Source organism: Heloderma suspectum, chromosome 3 (assembly GCF_057233095.1).
Source record: "Heloderma suspectum isolate Gila_16-S chromosome 3, 16-S_ref, whole genome shotgun sequence".
In the NCBI taxonomy this organism is placed as follows: Eukaryota; Metazoa; Chordata; class Lepidosauria; order Squamata; family Helodermatidae; genus Heloderma; species Heloderma suspectum.
In genome coordinates, this window is record NC_139460.1 from 112,242,182 (window position 1) to 112,259,628 (window position 17,447).

The 17,447-nt window shown below is 44.8% G+C and overlaps 1 protein-coding gene across 2 annotated transcripts in view; it reads left to right on the top strand.

The window, feature by feature from the left end:
- Nucleotides 1-2,023: 2,023 nt before the first annotated feature.
- ARHGAP6 (Rho GTPase activating protein 6) overlaps nt 2,024-17,447 on the top strand; it is a 311,607-nt gene continuing 296,183 nt past the window's right edge. For both annotated transcript variants that reach the window (XM_084844207.1, XM_084844208.1), the window contains exon 1: nt 2,024-3,887. In XM_084844207.1, coding sequence (XP_084700333.1) covers nt 3,333-3,887 — 555 coding nt within the window. In that variant the 5' untranslated portion in view covers nt 2,024-3,332. The remainder of the gene's footprint in view (nt 3,888-17,447) is intronic.

Consider the following 17,447-nt stretch of genomic DNA (forward strand, 5'->3'; position numbering starts at 1 on the left):
AAAGTCACTTACCTTTCGTCGAAGGTTGTTCGCGGTGGGGGGGAGGCGCTTCGCTGCTCCCCCCGCGAAGTTCAGGCCGGGGGGGGGGAGGCTTCCCGCCTCGCCCCGGCCAAAATTCAGGCCAGGGAAGAGGCTTCCTGCCTCGCCCGGCCGCGAACTCGAAAGTTTAAAAAACAAAAACAAAACGCCCCGTTGATAGGCTACGTGACGATTAACGTAGCCTATCACGGCTAGATCTGCAAAGTCAGCCGTGATAGGCTACGTTAATCGTCACGTAGCCTATCACGGGTGACTTTAAAAAAAAAAAAAGCGCGTACGCTAATGGCGGCCCCCATAGGGAGCAGCCATTCGCGTTCCTTATTTGGTCGCTGTAGTCTACGTAAATCTTTACGTAGACTACAGTGACCACATAAGGAACGCGAATGGCGGCTCCCTATGGGGGCCGCCATTATCCGTACGTGCTTTTTTTTTTTTTTAAGTCACCCGTGATAGGCTACGTGACGATTTACGTAGCCTATCACGGCTGACTTTGCAAATCTAGCCGTGATAGGCTACGTTAATCGTCACGTAGCCTATCACGGGGGCGTTTTTTTTTTCTCTTTCATTGAAATGGCGGCGGCGGCAGCCGGTCGAAAGACCGGCTGCCGCTCCCACCCTGCTCGAACACCCGCCAAACCGCCGGCCGGACCTGCCGCCAGGAGGGACATTCAGCGAAGGTAAGTCCCGTCCGGGGGGGGGGGTGCAGGGTGCGGAGAATTTCTCCCCGAAGCTTGTTCGGGGGGCCGAACACGTTGGCGCTCGGCCCCCCGAAGTTTCGGGGAGAAATTCTCCACCATCCCTACCTGAGGGGCTCATCTTCCACCATCCTATCTTTTTGCCTTGTGATACATTCCATGGGGTTTTCTTTGCAAGGATACTAGGGTGGGTTGCCATTTCCTTCTCCAGTGGACCACATTTTGTCAGAACTCTCCGCCATGACCTGTCTGTCTTGGGTGGCCCTGCACGGCATAGCTTATGGCTTCAATGAGTTACGCAAGCCCCTTCGCCACAAGGCAGTGATCCATGAAGGGGGTTTGTGCCCCTGCGGCCCACTAAAGATTGTACTGAAGCACTAGTGTGATAGTCATAGGCGACCAGAAATTCCACCAGGGAGTCTATGCAGGCATGTGAGCAGCATGGCAGAGTAGAGATGGAGCACTCCATCCATCTTCTGAAGCCAGCATAGAAACTCCCACCTCTGTGCCTAGCATAGAAATGCAGCTCTTCATCTGTCCTCTGCCAGCCCCCAGGAAGCTAGTAATAATTTCTGCAAGCTAATAAACTGTGGCCTTATTGATAAGGCTGAAATACCTCTGCACAACTCTTGGTATCAAATGGGGCAAACTGGGTTTCTCTGCCTCTCCAGTTGGACTTCCTTATCACTCTGTGCTCAGCAGTGTTAAGACACACTGCATGCCTCTACAGACAACATGCCAAAATCACTGTGATCACCTCACAAAGCCAATGAAGGAAGGAAGAGACAAATGGGATTGTCCCTGCAGTGAGAAATACTGAGAAGTTCTTCAGACAAATTTCAAGAGAAACCCCTTACTGTGAACATGTTTATATTATATTTTTAAAATGTGTAATTCACCTTTTAGAATAGTGATTAAGGGCCCCCTCGCGCAAGGATTACACTGATTTCAACAGGTTGGGAAAGGAAGAATAAGGGTTCTGGACTTAGTTCAGAAGCTCCTCATATTGGTTAAATAAATATATACAGTAGTTGTAAGCAAGTGAACAAAAGTATCCAACACAGTCGACATAGAAGAATGCTTGCCACAGTATTTATAAACAGCCCATAATAGGAAGGGAATGTGTCAAGGGATTTGATATGTATCATATGCTGGAGTGAATATAGCCAACCATGTTTCTGAAACAGTATGCCCAGTCCCATAAAGTTTTACCAAAAACGTGACATGTAGGGAGCAAATACATTTAAACATAAGCCACGGGCAAAGTACAAAGAACACTCAAACAAGGTATTTAAAAATCTATTTTAACTTGCAGATTATTGCAGTAAGTGAATTTAGACAGTATTTTTCAGTTGTACCTGAGAAGAAAGACAGCTATTCATTTTGAACTACAACTCACCAGGCCCATGGGCCTGTTTTCAGTGCCAGAGTTTACCTTTGGAACATCTGAAGAAAAAAATAGAGATTGTTGTCTCCAAGCATGTGCAGGGTATTTTTCACCAATGAAGAACATCCCTACACTTGTAGAATTGGGTGAAAGTACATGTGAGCTTGGATTGACTTCAGGGGAAGTATAAGCCTACCTGGTATCCCTCACTTTAGAAAGTAGGCATTGCTGAAAAAGCAAGAAAAGGCATGTCACTGGATTTTCTACCCATACCCTGGAAACTGCTACTTTCCAAAGGAACAGCAGAGGGATGAGAAAGAGGGCTTTTGAATAACAGTTGGTCCCATATTAGAGTAACTGTTGCACCTCCCCAATTCTTATAAAGCATCATTCATAAACTCAGGAAATGATAATCGTCCCAATTTTCCTTTCAACAAATACTTCAAAAAGGAAACGTGGATGAGCCAAAGGAAGAGGATGGAAAGTAGGAAATCACACACACACACACACACACACCCCGAAATCCTTCTTTGGATCAAATCCTGTTGCGAAATATACAAGCATCATTTTCTGAAATCCAATAGCTGTGGGACACCAACCTGACACGAAAGATTCAAAGCAGCACCCTTTGCGCGACTTAAGAGCCACGCGGGCGCGCGGGGCGGGCCACTCCGAGGGCGCTTCTCCTTGAGCCTGTGCAGACAGCGCGCGCGCCAAGCCCCCGCTTCAGGTGGGGGCCCAAGAACGGTCCAGCTGGGGGAGAAGCGGCCCGCGCCCTCCTGCCAAATTAGGCTTGAGCCCTGAGGTAACTCGCGGCAGCAGGATCCCGGCCAGCGGAGGACACGCGCGCGGCCAACCAAGCCCATTGGCGGGAGCGGCGCGCGAGCTCCTGAGGGAGCGGACGCCTGTTGCAAGAGGGGAGGCTCCGGTGCAGGCGCGGCCAGAGCAGCGAAGGCGAGCGAGGTGCCCGCGGGGGGCTGGACTCTGACACAGGCTTCGCGGCGGCGCTGGAATAAGAAGCGAACGCGGCGTCTTCCTTCCTCCCTCGCTGTTGGCCGTCCAACTCTTCTCCACGAGCATGTCATGAGCGGCCTCTCGCAGCGGCGGTCCGCGCGGAGCGTCGGAGGCAACAGCTGGAAGAGCCGCCGCCGCCGCCGGCTGAGGGGAGGCGAAGGCGGCAGGCGCTGAGCCGGGGTTGCGCCGCCGCCGGGATGTCCGCGCACAGCCTGCTCAACAGCGTCTTCTCGTGCTCTTCTTCGCCGGCGGCCAGCGCCGCGCCCTCCTCCAAGAGCCTGTCCAAGCGGAGGCTCCGCCAGACCCGCAGCTTGGACCCAGCCGTGATTGGCCGTTCCGGCGGGGAAGAAGTGGCGGCGGAGAGCTCAGCCCGCGCTCCCCGGGCCAGGGCGGTGGGCAGCCCTTCGGCGGAATGCTTGGCGGCCTTTTCGTCGCGCGCCCTGCTGCGCCCCGCCGGCGCAGGGACGCCGCAGCAACAGGGCGCCTTCTCGCTCTCCACGCCCAGCACGCCGCTGGACAAGTCGCCCTCGGGCAGCTTCCACTTCGACTACGAGAGCCCTCGAGGGAAGCGGCACACGGCGTGGGAGCTGCCTTTCCTGGCGCGCGCGCCTTCCGCCTCCGCTCTCAGCAGCGCCTCCGGCGGCGGCGGCGCCAACAGCATCTTTTTTTCGCCCAGAAAGTGGCTCCAGCAAAGGAAGGGCCCGCAGCTGCCCGCCAGCCACGCCTGCGCCTACGTCGTGTGGAAATCCGAGGTAGGGTAGGGCCTCGGCCGAGAGAACTGTACGTGCTGCATCCGTTGCGCGAGCTTAGCTAGGGGCCTGACCACATGCCCTCTGACCACGCGCAGAGTGCCTTTCCCCACCACTGAGTTTAACCACAAGGTGTCTGGGCAGACCTGAACCTCAGGACCTCTGTGTTTATTAGTGTGGAGCAGTGATGGCAGAGACCTGATGTTTCTGTGATTCATAGTTGATGGCTATAAACGAGGAAGTCTCTGATTCGAATCTTTTCTCTGTCATGAATCCTCTAGGCAACCACTCAATCTTAGCTTCACCCAACTATCTGCAAGAGGGGAGGCTACCTTACAGGGTTGTTGTAAGAATTACATGAAAATGTGTATGAAGTGCTTTGAGTTCTGGAAAGTGTTCTATAAAATCTTGTTATTTTTACTAATACTAGCAATAATAATATCAAAAATAATAATCACTCTCTCGAATGGCCCTAGAATATATGCTTTGCTTCTTGCTGCTCATTGAGGTATTCAGGGCTAACACTTGCCATGACTTTTATCTTCGTTTGGCTAGTCTCTCCTATCATTAGGCTGCAGAGAAATCACCATTCTGTTCAGTGACATACTCAATAGTGTTAGTAAATTCTCTACCATTTGAACATTTAAAAAAAAAAAGATAATAGAGTCTTGAGTCATGAAAAATAACCTGCACCCCATCACACCTACCCTAAAAGATACAACTACAAAAGATACAACAAAAGATACAACAAGGGGTTGGCAGACTTCAGGCTTGTGGAATCTAGGACAGTGAAGGAGTCATTTTGTTGTTGCTACTGTTAAGAAATCTGATTGCTGATCTACTTTAAATAGCCCAAAGGTCTCCCAACTTTATTTTCTGCTCACCCCTGTTATAACGTAGTGCAGGGAGAGAGGAGGGAAGTACAGTGCGCACAGTGCCTAGGTCTGCCCATAGATCCTGGCATAGGACACTGAATACATGGCTTCTTAACTCACGTTCTCATTAAAAGAATATTTCTAAAATCCATTTAAAGCATTTTACCCCATTCTTCAGCAAAAAAAAGGCTCCCAGAGAAGTGTACAAAGATTAATAATAAGACATTCCCTACCCTCAGGGTTACAATCTAAAGGACATGACACAAAAGGAAAAGGGATTGGGAGGGAGAAGGAAAAAGCAAACTTGGGCACCAGTTCTTAGCTGCAAAGATCTTATGGGTGTTCTTTCTGGCAGGGAAGGGGGAAGGAAGCTCCCTGCAGCTGTTCCTTCTCTGACCGATGCATGGTCAAGTTGGTCTCCCCCGTCATGCTGTTCTTCCTGGGAAAGACAGACTCCCACTGGCCTTTGCTCCTCTGACTGATGGATGAGGCTACAGTGTGCTGCCCTTAACTTCTCTGAAGACAGAGAAAACAGACTTTGGAGGGGTTTTTCAGTGAATTCACTAATGTTCTTGTGAGGAAAAATGGGCAATGTGACCCTGTGCTGTGCATAAAATGTGCAGAGTCCTTGCAGAATTTGCTCACGTGAACACAGCAATTCAAGTAGCACAAGGGTGGGCAACTTGTGGCCCTCTAGATGTTTTGACCTGCAATTGCTATCAGCCATAGCCATCATAACCAATGGAGAGGGATGATGAAAGGTGTAGGCCAAAACATCTGAAGGGCCGCAAGTGGCCCACCTCTGAAATAGTGGAGCACTTGGGACTCATGATTCCTTACCCAGTTATTGCTATCCTGTTTGGTTGCTGTCTGTTGTGATCAAAGACAGTACTGTAAGAATCGCATATTAGTTGTGTGAGTTATTGTGGACTTCCATTAATGAGGATATACTGGCACTTGATGTAACTCGCAAAAAATTTGGAGAAATAGAAAACTGCCAGCAGGGAAGGAGAAACCCGTGAAGATGTCCTTAACTCCCTATGGAGGTGGGCTGTGGCAACTTTCCAGGTGTTATAAACCTGCTTTCATGCGCTAGGCAGTAGTTGCTGGCTGAAGTTCAATCACTGGCTGCGTTTGGATGATCAAATCTTTGCTTAATAAGCCAGATATGCACAAACTTTGTGCACCCACGTGCAGCACCTTTGCTGCCACTTTGTTCCTCCCTTCATCTCAGCAGGAAAACCAACTTTAAAGATGCCTTCTGAATCTTGGCTAATTTGGAAGCAATTAGCCATAGTTCCAATTAGGATGTAACTTGAAGCTGTGCTTAACTGCTCCTTGGTGGTTTGTTTTGTTATTTGCATAAAGGAACGAGTGAAATGGCAGCAAAAGGGCTGTGTGTGGATTCATGAAGTTCATGAACATCCTGGTTTATTAAGCCAGGATTTGATTGTCCAAACGAGTCCTATATCTGTTGGGAATTGTAACATATATCTGACCAATTCTGGCAGATGTATGATGCCTGTTATCTTTGTAAAACATCTGGACAAAAGCAGGACATTTAATATGGGTCTTTTTTTACCCTAGTACCTCTCGCCAATGCCATATGCATAATCTGGCTAGACGGTACATTTTGGGGGCTTAAGTAGAAAAATTAAACTTTCAAAATGTATGAACTCAGATTGTATTAAAGTACATTGTATTTTTGGAGCAATATGGATGTGTAAAATCACTTCTGTGTAATGGCATTTGGGCTAAGAAATAATTCATTCTATTTTTATATAAAAAAACAAAGGAAACCATGTTGACCATAAGAAAAAATTCAAAATCCATGTTTGGCCAATACCTAATTAGGCCAAACTAAAGATCAGATATACTGTGCAAGCACCAAAACTCCAACCTGGTAGATCCCCCAGATTTTTGGGACTTCAGCTGTCACCATCCCCAGCCAGCATGGCCAATGGTCATAAACCCTGGGAACTATAGCTCAAAACATCTGGAAGGCATCAAGTTGGGGAAGGCTGGGCTAGATGGTAAACAAAGCAAAAGGTGGGGGAGAAGCTGGCTGATGTTGGAGCCATGGAGTGTGCATTTAGTCAGAGTGTTTAAGATGTAATGTGGGAAGAGGTTACAGACAATCAAATTAAGCTGTGATGGTTTCTGGCTGCACCTAGGACTGGTGAGGTGAAGAAACAAACAATTGTTGATTCTACATTGGGAGGTGGGATATCAGCTGCTACCCAGCTCTGTTGCCATTCTTAGGAAGAACACACACATTCCTTGGTAGGTGGAAAACAGAAGCAGATAGAAACTAGACAGTGCTTTTATTAATAAAGCTGGAGATAATTTTAGAGGGGCTATAGAAGCCACCTTGGGTAGCTTCACCAAGAAGTGCTTATAAGACTGTTAATTGTTTCTTTTCTTTTTAAACTGCATATCTGCTGGATGGGAGGATGTTTATAAAAACCTAGTGACCGTTTAAAGTCCAAAAAATATGTTCATCATATGTGGTAATTTTTATTATTTGATTAAACAACTTCTCTGAAAGAATATCTCTAAAAGCATATGAGAGAAAATTGTTGTGAGTTATTTACTTTATTCATATGTGTACACTTTTATGTTCCAAAAGTAGAACTCTCATTAAAAAGTATGCTCTTTCTTTGTAGGGTCAGCTTCTACATGCTCCATTCGTTTCATTTATAGTTGTAATGCGCATATACAATTCTCCTAGCTATTGCAAATGTTTAACTATAAGCATTCTTGATTTTGGTAGGCTGATTTGTTTTTGAAAATGAAATAATAGTACAGTAGTATTATATAATAATGAAACTTTGGTGTTATAGCCCGTCATGCTGGCGAATATGTAAAGGTTTAATAGAATCCATGGATGCATATATGCTTACATGCCTCTTGTTTTAAATTGTTGAACTGAAAAGGGGGTAAAGTGTATTATAACCAGACACACACACCCCAGACACAATCCCAACTCAGCTAAACATTCATAAACCTAAATGTTTAGAGAGATAAAGGGGAAAAATAGCTCTAATGATAACAGGGACAACTAGTCAAACACAAGAATATTGACAAATCACTGTATCTTATTCAGAAATTAAAGTCGTAGGGCACAAACTCTGATGTAGCATTTACAAATATACATAGCTCTACAGATCTAGTGTTCTCTAGGGAAATGTCTCCCTTTGCATGCAGTATAGTTACTAGTATTACATGGATATAAATGCTTTTTAAAATTAGAGAGGCTTGGGATGTGTTCACACTACACCCTCAGCCTGTAGCAGCTGTGGTCTTTTGTCAGATCATGCTAACTTCCAGCCATATTATGATCATGTTGAAGCATACTATGATGGTGTTGAAATTGTGTTCAAGTTGCAACCATGTGCTGAACTAACCCTGAATTGGGTTTTGGTGCTGTCATCACTGAAGTAGCATTGTCAAGTGTTCATAGGAACATAGCATTTTCTGGTAATAGAAGAATCTTTGCAAAATAGATTTAGTTTTAGAGCCTTGACCAGGAATATTTAACAACCAAGTCTCAACAGGCAATCAGCTTTCAGAATTTTTGTGTGCAAAGAACTGCTCATGTGATGTTGGACCTGTAAATTCATGTGAGACTGCAGTGTCTTCCTTTCACTCCACACATATGAAGGGGTAGCTCAGATATACATTATACTGTTTAGTTGAGTAGCAGGTTTTTCTCTTTATTTTGAGTGCATGCACAAGAAGCTGGTTGATTGTTGGAACGGACACTGAGAGGATGAGATTTAGGGTGCAATCCTAGAGGTTGCGTCCTTGTTGGATGGAAGCTTCTGCTCTTGGACACTTCCAAGTATCCAGTGCCCTGCTGGGCTCCTGCCAGAGGGATTTTTGCCTCTCCGTCCTCCTTTCTTCCCTGCCCCCTGCCTGTAGTCAGGCCTCTGGGCGGGTTTGGGGCTGGAGAGGCCATAGGATTTCTTATATCTTGGCCTCTCCTCCCTCCCCACTGCAACGACCCTTTTCAAACCTCTCGAGGCTGCTTTTATGACCTTGTAGTACAGGTACTGCGATTCTTTCCACGGTGGCTGGGAGAGGGGCCGGGGGGAGGTATCAGATTTGGAGTCCCCCTTCTGAGGTCATAGCAGTGTTTATGGCCTTGGAGCTGGGACTCTGAAGAATCCTATGGTCCCTGGGATGCTCTCCAGGGACCATAGGATTGTTCTCCCCGATACCTTAAAACCAAATTGAATACTATCACAAGTTTGTAGGCAGTACAAAAGGGTGCTGAAATTTTTATTCATGCGTTGAGGAATTGGTGGATGTTTGTCTTCTCTAATCTACGTGTTTGTGTTTTTATTATGCAGCCATCAAATAATTTATAGGAGCTGCAGTTTCAGTAGCAAGAACACACAATGAGAAATTGGCAAAGGAATCTGGATTTTAAATGTGAGATTGATTGTTTTTCTGTCTTGACCTAGAATAACTACAGAGGTCGTCATCCTGCATGCATTTATGCACTGCACAGCTTTACAGTTCAGAGCGATCAATAAGATGTTTTAAGAGGATTTATAAATTGATTCTAAATCTAGTTGGAGGTGTGTCATCTACAGTCCTTTATCCTGTTTCTTTCCACAGTGGATGCAAACTACTTGATGATGGGCCTTCAAGCAGCAATGGAGAAATATAGTAAGGCTTGGTTGTACAAACATGACAAAATGGTAGAGCAGATGCAATTTAAGCATACCATGTCTTGCTGCCATCTAGCTTCCGAGAGGCAGATATATATCCTCCTATGTAGACTACTTGTGGCTAACTGTAGTTGTATGTAGCTTCTGGATAGGTCTAGATGGATGTCTTGCAGGATCATAGTCTAAATATTAGAAGACTGTTTACCATGCCCTACAAGCTACGGAGCAATGGGAAACAATACCCTGAGAACCCCAAATGGAAGCACAAATACTAAGGAAATAGAAAACCTGTTTTTGCTATAGTTTTTTATAGTTTGCTATAGTTCTCATGTTGATGGGATAGCATGAAAATAAATACATAAATTAATTCACAATTGAAAGCAGCTAGCTACTTTAAATGGACCTGTTTGACAAATGATTTAGACAGAGTTTTAATCAATAATCACCAGAGATGAAAGAGCTCTATGCATGATCACTCTTTTCTTTCCTGATTGTACCTGTACAGTGGTTAACACGGACAAAAATAATGGCCTGGTTCAGAGGATCACCACAATCATAGTTTAAGTAATTGGGAATGAGCTGTGGCAAGCCTTGGGCTTGCACACTTCCCATTCTCTTGCAAGAGGAAGAGGGTCAAAGCTTCTGCTTTTGCTTCAAGACAAGCCACAGTTCCATGTTATGTTCAAACCCAGGGGAACTATGATTTGTTCTAAATAAAATTAGTTGTTAACAAACCCTGATTAAACCATGGCTTTGAGTCTTGGTTTGTTAACTAACTTTGGTTAGAACAAACCACAGCCCCCTGAGTTTGATCATAATGGGGCTGTTCACACAGTGGTTGAGTGTGGCTTGTTTGTTGAACCGTGGGTTGTTTGTTGAACCGCGTTGTCTGAACCCAAGACATTTTCCGCAAGATGGCTTGTTAACCATGTAGTATGGCTTGTTAACTACCATGAACAACCCAGCAACAAACTATGGGTTCTCGAGGTGGCTCGTTCGAAAAAAAATAAGCCACATTGCACTGTTAACAAGCCATCCTGCAGAACATATCCTAGGTTCAGACAACATGCTAACCCATGGTTCAACAAACAACCCACAGTTCAACAAAAACCCACTCGACCACTGAGTGTGAGTTAGTGTGTTGTGCGAACCCAATCAGTGTGAAACTTTGCTATGAAAGATGCACTATTGCTATGATAGTTGCAGCAAAACTGGTGCCAGCCTGCAGTACAAAACCTGAGCGGCTTTTCTAGTCCTGCCCTCGGGGAGGTTCTAGGGTCCTCTTTTGATGGTCCAACTTTGCCTTACTTTCCAAAGTTGCCCCTCTTGCTTGACCTGACATCTGATTCTGGCATCTGTCACTCCCAGCAACCCCTCCCTATAAGATCTTTTATTCCCACAGATGGGGAAGTTTCTGTTTGGCTTTGCACCAATGGATTAATTGGCATCTGGACAGATTCCTCTGGTCCCCTGTCTCCCTGCTCTATCTCCAGAAATCTTGGTAACTTCCCTGCTGCTTCACCCTCTTCCTCGTTGGGCTCTGAGTCAGTTCTCATGCTCTCTCAGTAGGGTGCTGGGCTCAATCCTTACATAGTGTGACCTGGACAATCATGGATAGTCAGCAGCGATTCATCTGACCAAAGGAGGATTTTTCAGTTTCAGCCTCTGAAGTCAAAGAAATTACTGTGGACTATATCCGTGATTGCCCAATTCAGACATTGTACTTGTCTATGTGAGAGTGTGTTCGATGACTGTCAAGACTTCTTGTATATATTGAAAGAGCATGTAGGAACAGCTTTCAGGTTTCACCATTAGTTCCAGACTCGTGTCTGCAGATGGATGTAGGATATGAGCACGTTTCTGTCCTTTGGAACCCTCTGGTCTTCCAAACCAACCTTTAAGCTGGTGGTATTGTGCCATCATTTCAGTTAGGCTGACATTATCTACATGGCAAATTCTAATTTTAGGACCGGTGAACGTTGTTGCTCTCTTCAGCACAAGTGGGCCTGAGATGATGGATAGAAACTATAGAATTGTTTGTCAGAGCAGTTGAGTATTAATACTCCAAAACCAAGATGCCGTCTCATGCTCTCTAAATGGTCATTAGATGGAAGGAGGTGGAGCCAGCTAGATTTTCTTGAGACTGTTTTTCAGGAAAAAAGGGTACTTTGGGACTGATTTGCAGTTAAGGTGAGCCTTAAGATCTTCACAAGCAATATTTGGATTTGTTAGATCTCAAGAGAGGAATCTGATCTCCTTGTCTCTTGAGGTATTTACCAGAACCATGCTCCCATGTAGTTATCTTATGGATGTCTGGGGATAATCTGATACAACCAGCTAGAAAATCCATCAAAATCCATTTTAATAGTATTTGGTAGGTGTCCTATCAGGAACCTCTGCTGTTTTTAAAGAGCATACATTTGTTTTATGCCTGTCAAGATGTGCATTCTCACAGAAGTATTTTTGCACTTCATTAAATTGCATGGACGAGATGAAGGCAGACTTAATAAAAACATTTACGGGGGGGGGGGGACAATTGCTGAATAGCAACCAGATCAGCAGGCACAACGCTGTAAAACTATAATGAAGACTTTTCATACAACCTTTCAAATAATGAGAGAGTGGTGTCTGGAGTGGGTTCATAAATTTGTCATAAATTTGTAAAAAACATGTTGAGGGAAAATTCATGTTCCAAAATATGGCCAGCTTTTAGATCTCATTATTCTTCCTTTACCTGTTTTATATTCAGATTGCATTGGGAAGTTATTTTTATGACTTGCCATCTGTAGCTACACACACAGCTTTCTTGGCCCTCAGATTTCAAAACAGTGACCCCACAATAGTTGGAAGGGTAATATTACAGAGCAGTGTCTTTGCATTTGTGGAGCCAGGAGTGTTGAAATATTAGGCATTATGAGTTGATTTGCAACATCTATGAGGAACCCAGGAAGCAAATTGAACCTGCTACAAAAATGGCTCTAAAGTATGGGATTGATTGGCTAAGGAAAATTGGATCTGCTCTGGATCTGCCCAGGTTGCACCTCCCACTCTGCATTTAAGCAAGATGGGCGATGTCAGGGTGGAAACTGAGCCGATAGAACCCCAGAGCAGTTCTGATTCTGAGGAGGAACAGCAATCTGTGGGAGAGGAGCTTGCTCATCTCTCACAGGCACAGCAGCTGGCAGAGATTCCTCCTGCCAGCATTCCTGGGATAGATAGTGACCCTGGCAGCGAGAGAGTGCTGGAGTGGGGCTTGCTGGACGCTTGACGCCGACGCAGGGAGCGACGACAGATGGAGGGCGAGCTGTAGCACTCGTTTGGCGTGCAAGCAATGGTCACGTCCTGAGGACCCAAGGGAAAGAGGGAGGATCTCTCCCTAGCCCATAAGTTCAGGGTCTTCCCGTGATTCTCCTTCAAATGGGGACCAACTGCCTAACCTGGAGCATAGGCTACTCTGCTATCTTTCCCCAGTGCTGTTTCTTGCTTAGTCACTGGTGATTAGCATCTGAAAGAGTTATTAAGTTGTAAAAGGATTAAAGCCTTGAAAAGAATCCTTTCGTCTGTGTCTTGAGTTGGCTATTGGAGTAGACTGTAAGAGGCAGCTAGGGTGCATCCTGACAGGCATTTTCACCTGTTTAGCAGAGACTTTGGAGAGGGGGAAGGAAAGAGACTCAGGACAGTTGAGGATAGCTCGGATCCCCACTTCCCCAGTCTCCTCCCCTCCCTGTTGACTGACACTCCCCTTTCACCCCTCTATGAGCTCACATTGTGAGCTCGTAGAAGCAGCTGGCATGGTTCTCTTCATATCGGCTGTGAGGGGGCAGGGAGGTCTGTTTTCTGGCTCTGTGGTTGAAGTTCTGCCTCCAGCTTCAGATCCAGGAATTTGAAATATCCTATGTCCCCCAGATGCTGTTGGGGAGCATAGGATTGCTCCCTAACCTGAAAAGGGATTGCATTGAGGCTTACACAATCAACTGTAAATATATGTTGTAAATTAATGCATGGTCCTTCTTGAGCTGGTTAAATCCTAAAAGTGGGATAGTATTTCTTTAGTTTTATGTAGTAGTTGCTAACATGATGCAAGCAGATTATAGTGTTGTATATTAATAAAATGTCTGGGTTTTTGAGATTAAAAGTTATGGTCAAAAAATAAAATTGATTCACTATCTGGACATGTTTTTATGAAGTTATGGTAATGTAAAAAAGTGTGGAGGGTAGTTGAAGGTAGTTGTGGTTAGGGTCCTGTGAGGGATCATCAGTGTGGGGTGGGGTGAGAGGTGGAAAAACCATTGGAAATCTTTCCAATGTGAGACGGTTAAGTGGAAGTTTCGATGAATAGCTTTTGGTTTCCTTGAAGCTATCCTTGAACCGCAGCAGTCTTAAGACTATCACAAGTGGCATATTAGACTGACTTGACTACCGATATTTAGGCTAAATGATCAGGAAGCTGCCACTGTAGCCCTGAACTTGAGTAGTACAATGTGGGGAAAGGGGTATTTATTTTATAGCTTTCCTAAATTGGGTTCGTAGGGTGAACGTCTCATGGTGCATATCCCCAATAACAACGTTAGACTATTAGAGGCTCTGCAGCTGAAAGAGTCTTGGGCGGCGGGGGGGGGGAGTAATTATGAAAAGAGAAAGTGCTTTTTCTACCATCTAAATATGGACATTCAATGGGCACTCCTTTGAGGAGTCAGACCTCTTGATGTTTTAGACTTAAACCTACAGCAGTAGGGATAGGGCTGTTATTCAGGGGGTGACCATAACATGCATTCTCATGCAACCCTAACCATCCCTTATAACACTGTTGGGGACTCAAGCAGACCTCCTTGCATTTTTATTTCTTGAACACTCAAGTGCCTTTAAAGTTCTGTGGCTCACAGAGGACAATGAACATGTTCAATCCTCAGAAGTGTTGGTTTTGTTCTTGTTCTTTTTAATTTTACAAACTAGTATTTTTCTGCTTACCTTGGGAGTACCCCAAGTAAGCAGAACACCTTAGCCATGGTGTTTGACTACCCTACTGATAAGTACAGAATTGTCAAGTTTGCCATTGCAGGGGTATAACTGAATGCCAGACTGTAGCCTAGATTACTGTAACATTCCTTCTAAAGTAGCTTTTTCAGAAAAAAAACAAGGATACCTTATGCAGTGTGCATAACTATTTTTAATGCAATAAATAGTCAACCATACAGAAGGTTTTATTTTTAAAGGACAACTCTGGAATTGCACTGTGTATGATGAAGGGAATAGAGACTTCTATGAAAATTGAATATTTCAGTCACAGAAAATTAGTAGTGAACACATTACATTGTGTGGGTCCAATGCAAGTGATTGACACAACAAATGTGCTAAATGGAGTCCTGCTAAATGGAATCTAGATGCCTCCCTCCAAGGCACAGCTTGTGTTCCAGATATATATCTCCTTTTCCTAGCTCTAAATGGGAACATTTGGGGAAAAATTTATTTTCCATAGGTAGCTGTGTCACAGTTATTTGGAAGCCTGTTTGAAATATAGTTTTGTGTCACTGGCCTATGGGCTAATGCTCAAAACACGAGCAGTACCACTCAACTTTCTACAGGAACATAGGAAGCTGCCTTATGCCAAGTCAGACCATTGGTCCACCTAGCTAAGTACTGCCTGCAGCAGCTCTCCAGGGTTTTAGGTGGGAATCTTTCCTAGTCCTACACTGACTGGCAGTGGGTGTCCAGAGTTTCAGAGAACAGTCTTTCCCACCATCCTAGAGATGCTAGGGATTGAATATAGGACCTTCTGCATGCAAGGCATGTGCTCTACCACTGAGCTACATTTTAACATGGGTGCTCGGCTGGCACTGAGGCTCCTTGCACAGGAAGTAAAACTAAGTAGTGTCAAGGAAAACTGAAGAAGAAGCTTATTGTCAGTTCCACTCTTTCCTTGTCTCTCCACTCCCTTCCCCATTTTCCAGACTTCCTGTTGAGTCTGCTTTTTGCAGGCTGTTTTTCAAATGTGTTGGAGTGTATATAAAGAAGCTTTAAAAGGTGGGGGGATGGCAGGGAACACACGTATGACTACCACCCTTGCTGCAAGGCTACATCCCTATATTACGTGGGCCTGGATATTGTGCCGTTGTCCAAAGACAATGGGTACTTGTTCTGTCCTCTAAATGCTAAAAGACAGCAACTGTTCATCTGCATGAATCATTACTTTCATTTGGTATGGTTCTCTTAATGGATTTTTCTATTCATGGGTGTTTAAAAGAAGCAACAATAAGATACGTTCTCGTCCTTGTCTTGCAGATATAACATGTATGCTTTTGTTTTACATGTTGTGAGGGGAATTACAGTATTAACCATGAACATGATTGAGTGTTGAAATAAAGATAGCGAATTGCTGTTTAGCTCATTAAATTCAAAGCTGTTAAATCTGTCATCTGGCAAGCAACTTTGGATTTCTTAAGTATACTAAATATTTGATTCAGGAACAGTTAGAAACCTTGTGTTAACTCTTATTTCACATTAGGTGATCCATTGACTGAAGCCTCTTTTGGCTACAATTCTGATTTGGAGGCAATATTTTAGAAAAACAGAATATAGCGTAGTGGGATAAGTTGGAATAAAAACAACCCAGTTCTTCCTTACCTTAAAGGGCAAAGTAGCTAGACTTCTTATCTCTCATATACAATTAATTTTACTCTAACTCTGCCAATAGAACTTAGACCTAGGCCTGTTTCAACTACCCAGTGATGTGGAGCCAGGGCTCACAGGGATGCAGCACCAGCACTTTTTTATTAGCAGAGACTCTGACATCCTCTGCCACCCACCTCAGACTTCCCTGTCCTCTCTGAGCTTAGGGGCATTTCTACACCAGCCTAAAATCCTACATTTAAAATGGGGCTTTCTGCTTCTGTTTTAAATGCAGGATCACAACTGACTCCCTTTACACACACTTCCTTTCCCCCCTCCCCTCCCCGCTCCTTCTCCCTGTATCTGAGTCTTCCATTATCTTTCATTGATCTCACTCCTCTTCTAGCCACATTTACTCTTTTCACGGAGGAAACTGAAGTGGAACACAACGGGGTAATTTGATAGCTCATTATCTGCAATCTATTTAAAAATGGAACAAAGGAGGGTCACAGCAGGGTCATTGCATAACGTAAAGAGGCTGCAAACGTCTGTGAAGGAGCAATCTCAATCACAGGATAAAAGCCCGGTGTGAAGAAGCCCTGGCTATAATTTTCACAGTAGCTTGAGGGAAAATGAATTTTCCCAACAAAAATATACTATTCCCTGTTGTAATGCAAAATGTTTTGAGGTGGCTTGATCCTGAATAGACCCATTGGCTTTATAAAAGACTTGATTCTGGTAGAGATAAAACCTTCTAGATTTGGTTTGTGGATATGGATCAACACAGCTGCCTGCATTTGTGTTGTAGCTCTAACCACTACACTGGACCCAGTGACATTGATTGGTATGGAAAGTAGCCATGTTGTAACTCTTACCTGATGATCTCCGCATTACCTGATTTTACCAAAGTGGTGTAGGAAGCAATTACATAGAAGCAGAATCTTATAAAGCAACCCAATTGTGGGGCGGGGGGGGGGGAGGGAGAGAAAGAAGAAGTGGTGGATAAACTATCACTTGCTATGCACTGTTGGGCTTATACCAGCAGGGCAGAAGGTGTGGGGGCTTCATTCCCCTTTTCTTTTAGGCCTTTTTCAGTAATTTGTTTCTTTTTAAATTTTCCCCTCCCATTGCTGTCAGTGGGAAAGAAGCATGCTATGCCAGCTCCAGGGCCAGCACAGTTTTGCATCTGTTCTGGGGGGGGGGGTGCCGGGAAAATGGGAGTGCTTTGGATCCTGCAGATCCACAGCCTCTCCTAGCACAGCCTTGGAACACCTTGCGTTTGCCCTATTTGGCATCAGCACAGGCAGAAGAGTAATGGCAGTCGATCTTTCCACTGGGAGGAGGCTTCTCAGGGCAGACTTCCCTTTCCACCTATGGAGAGGTAGATCTGCAAAATCCAGTGG